The following is a 3588-nucleotide window of genomic DNA, read 5'->3' on the forward strand; positions in this document are numbered from 1 at the left end:
CAAATGGGATCAAAACATTAGCTGTCTCTCACCGTCGACTACGGTACATATTTTGTTACGAAATACTGTCCCATGGGGCGGAAGGGGAAAGGAGGGACCCTTGTTAGCAAACAGCTACTTTTTTGGGTCAAGTTGGGGCGGCTGTGGCTCAGGAGGAAGAGCGGGTTGGCCGTTAATCGGAAGGTCGGCGGTTCAATCCCTGGCTCCCCCTGGTTGCGTGTCGAAGTGTCCTTGGGCAAGATACTGAACCCCGATTTGCCCCTGGCGGCTATTCCGCCAGTGTATGAGTGAGTGTGAATGTTAGTTTCCGTTTGAGCACTTAGGCTCAGTGTATGAATGTGTGTGACTGGTGAATGCAGATGTACTGTAAAAGCGCTTTGAGTGGTCGAAAAGACTAGAAAGGCGCTATACAAGTACGGAACATTTACATTTACATTTAGCCAAAAATGAATGAAAGCCCCTTTTAACAGGTTACGCTAAAACTGGTAAGATGACAGAATACAAAACAACACATTATGGCAAAAACAGCAGCACCAGTTTGCTTCTGGTCCATAAAGTGGACTTGGAGCTGGACAGCTATCCGAGGAGGTCCTGGCCCCTGCACTCTGCTTTGCGGGCCAGTTCTGGGTTTTTGCACCGGTTGTTTCTCTCCTTCACTCTGTAACGAGTTTTTACTGACAACAAGTCATCCAGATGTAGATCCAATTGAACTTCGGCCACGCTGCTGATTTCAGTCGGGGTCTCGTCGTCATACTCGTACAGGAGGAACAGCTGCTGCAGGTTGGTGGTCAGGTCGTCCAGAGGCTGCCGCTGTGGCGTTGACGCTACCTTAGGATGAAACTGGTGGACGACTGCCAACATGGACTGATACAGTTTCACACTGGAGGGATCGCTCTTCAGCCTCAGTTTACCTCCAGTCCTCATCCTGTGGACCATCTGGTGGATCAGCGTCCCCTCATATAACCTGAACAACAAGATGGAGATTTAACAGTCAGGGAGATGTCACCTGTATGAGTGACGGTCTTACAGTCACCTGGGAGTCCGTTTAAAAGTCCAGTGTGTAATATTTAGGAGGATCTAAACAAGTAACTGTAGTTGTCGTAGTCATTGACTTCTTGTCTTTAGCCCCGGCGTTGTTGGCCAGTGTGGCCAGATCCAGCTGATGGATACCAGCCCAAAAACTGCCCAAAATATGTTATGAGTGTTTATGTCAGTTATTTACCTTCCACGTTTCCTTACCTATGTTACGTTACATTTACATACTTTATATAGAAGAAATGCAAACAGTCAGCCGATGTTTACATAAAGAAACCGTTTTAGGTGCATTACCGCCACCTGCTAGACTGTGGAGTGGAGTGTTGCCCTTCTTATAAATAAATAACACCATCAAAACCTTCCGATGAAATGACCATATCCTCCACACACTCGTTTGAAAGGCGGCTCATGTATTTGAGCAAGTTGATTTTATTTCATCCAATGCCATAAAAAATGTTTTAACTTCATTCATGGGGGGTTTTGGGTACCTGCATAACTGACAGATAATTTTGAGCGCAGCGCCAACGGTGTGTGTGTGTAACCATAGTGACAAAACGGTGAAGGAACGCGATCTGTCAGTCAAGAAGATTTTCCAAAACTTTACTCCAGACAGACAAGTGTGGCAGTTTTTAGATTAAGAAGCAAACCAGGCTGTCAGCTGCACACGAGTGTGTGGAGGGTATTGTAATTTCCCCGCAAGGCTTTGATGGCGTCATTTATGAAGAAAACCGTTAAACATCTGAACGCAACCTTGTGGAACTATGTACTGTCTGCGGAGCTGTCTAGTACCGTGAGCAACGTGACTTTGAAGTGGGCGTCTAGTAATAATAATAATACATTTCATTTCTATAGCTCAAACACACTTTACAGTAAAACCACAAGTTAGGTACATTTAAAAACGGATAACAAATAGCAAAAACATGTGGTGCAGAAATACATAAGAGCAAAGGGGTGACCATATAAATAACAAACAGCAGCAGGTGTAATATAACATTATTTGAGGTGAACCATAAAGGATGCTATTGCAGTAGTCAATTCTGGACGTAATGAAGGCTTGGATCAGGGTTTTGGCAGCAGAGAAGGTGAGTGATGGGCAATGTTTTTGAGGTGAAATAAGGCAGTCCTGGTGACATGATTGATGTGGTGTTCGAAAGTGTAGGTTGCGGATGTGTGGGGATGGAGACAGGGTGGAGTTGTTGATGGAAAGGCTGAAATAGTTGGTGTATTTTGCAGTAGTAAGATAATGATGATTGATTGGATGGAGTACATGCACTCTTAGGTTTTGTTTCAAATTACCTATATAATACTACAGTTAAAAAATGCCTAACTGTTCCCAAACCAGCCCAAATTTTGTCTAAACTAATTTTGACCTGCACAATCAAAATCAAGACCGGGAACCGCCCAATCTGGCACCACTGCAGGAGGCTTGGGGGCGTGCCCAAGGCTACATCCCCACCCAAATCCTTCACATAAGAAGCAGAATAGTGACAAGCAACAGAGAAAACAGGCTTGTGCTTGATTTCTAAGTGAGGCTAGAGCCCAAGTAATAGTGGAAGTGATTTATTTATTAATAAGTAATTTCATTGAAAAACTACATGTAGCCCCTTTTAATTAAGTATTTGGTTGTATTTGTCAAAGGTTCAGTGTGCAGGTTTTGGTGGCATCTAGTGGTGAGGGTCACTGCCACTCACTCCTCCCTTTGCAGGCGTGCGCAGGAGAAGCTACGGTGCAAAATAATACGTGTGACCAGATGACTACTAGGACTACTACTAATACTACTTCGTATGTATTCAACATAGTGACGAAACGCGCTTTGAAGAGCAGTTTGTCCGTTTGGGCTACTGTAGAAACATGGCGACTACCATCTAAGGGGACCCGCGGAGAAGACCTGTTACTATAAATAACTGAACCCGGCTCAGTATTAATATATTCTGCTGTACAGTGTTGTTGAATTCAGTCATTAAATGTGGTCAGTGCAATGTTTACTCAGTTCCTAAGTCAATGTTCCTTTCCTAACTTTAGATAAGAAAAGTGTATTACAGAAGCATCCTAACTTTAGAAGAACTGTTAAGCTGTCCTAACTTTACTTTTCCACCAGGTAGTGTTTGCTAACTCTTTAATCCACATGGTTATTAACTGATTCTACCCACGTGTTTGATGACCAAACACTCGTTAGCAGAAGGCTGTAGGCGACGTAACGCCGGATAATGTCATTATATAAAATAATGTAAAGGCTTGGTGTAACAAAAGGATCCTAATGCAAGTCTTTGGTAGGAGGAGACTGTTAAAGACTAGAAATACATGAAAACATGATGACCTTAGCCCGCAGCCTTTATTATTATTGTTACCGTCATTATTAACTTTGCCCAGATGAGTACGGGTTTCTGCCGGGGTCAGTTAGGGAGCACAGGAGGAGCCACCACCGGGTTCCTCTGCTCTTTGGACACAGCAGCTGCCTTTCTCTTCGTATCACTGGTCAGTCGATTATTTTCTTTTTGATATGTGGCGGTGACTGTGTCCGCTATTTTAGCCCACTCTCTCTCTTTCATCTAA

General features: G+C 43.8%; 1 protein-coding gene across 1 annotated transcript in view; it reads right to left on the bottom strand.

The window, feature by feature from the left end:
* Positions 1 to 359: 359 nt before the first annotated feature.
* aste1a (asteroid homolog 1a) overlaps positions 360 to 3588 on the bottom strand; it is a 13036-nt gene continuing 9807 nt past the window's right edge. Inside the window, exon 6 of the mRNA XM_046043676.1 lies at positions 360 to 964. Coding sequence (XP_045899632.1) covers positions 577 to 964 — 388 coding nt within the window. The 3' untranslated portion in view covers positions 360 to 576. The remainder of the gene's footprint in view (positions 965 to 3588) is intronic.

This window comes from Micropterus dolomieu, linkage group LG03, assembly GCF_021292245.1.
Source record: "Micropterus dolomieu isolate WLL.071019.BEF.003 ecotype Adirondacks linkage group LG03, ASM2129224v1, whole genome shotgun sequence".
In the NCBI taxonomy this organism is placed as follows: Eukaryota; Metazoa; Chordata; class Actinopteri; order Centrarchiformes; family Centrarchidae; genus Micropterus; species Micropterus dolomieu.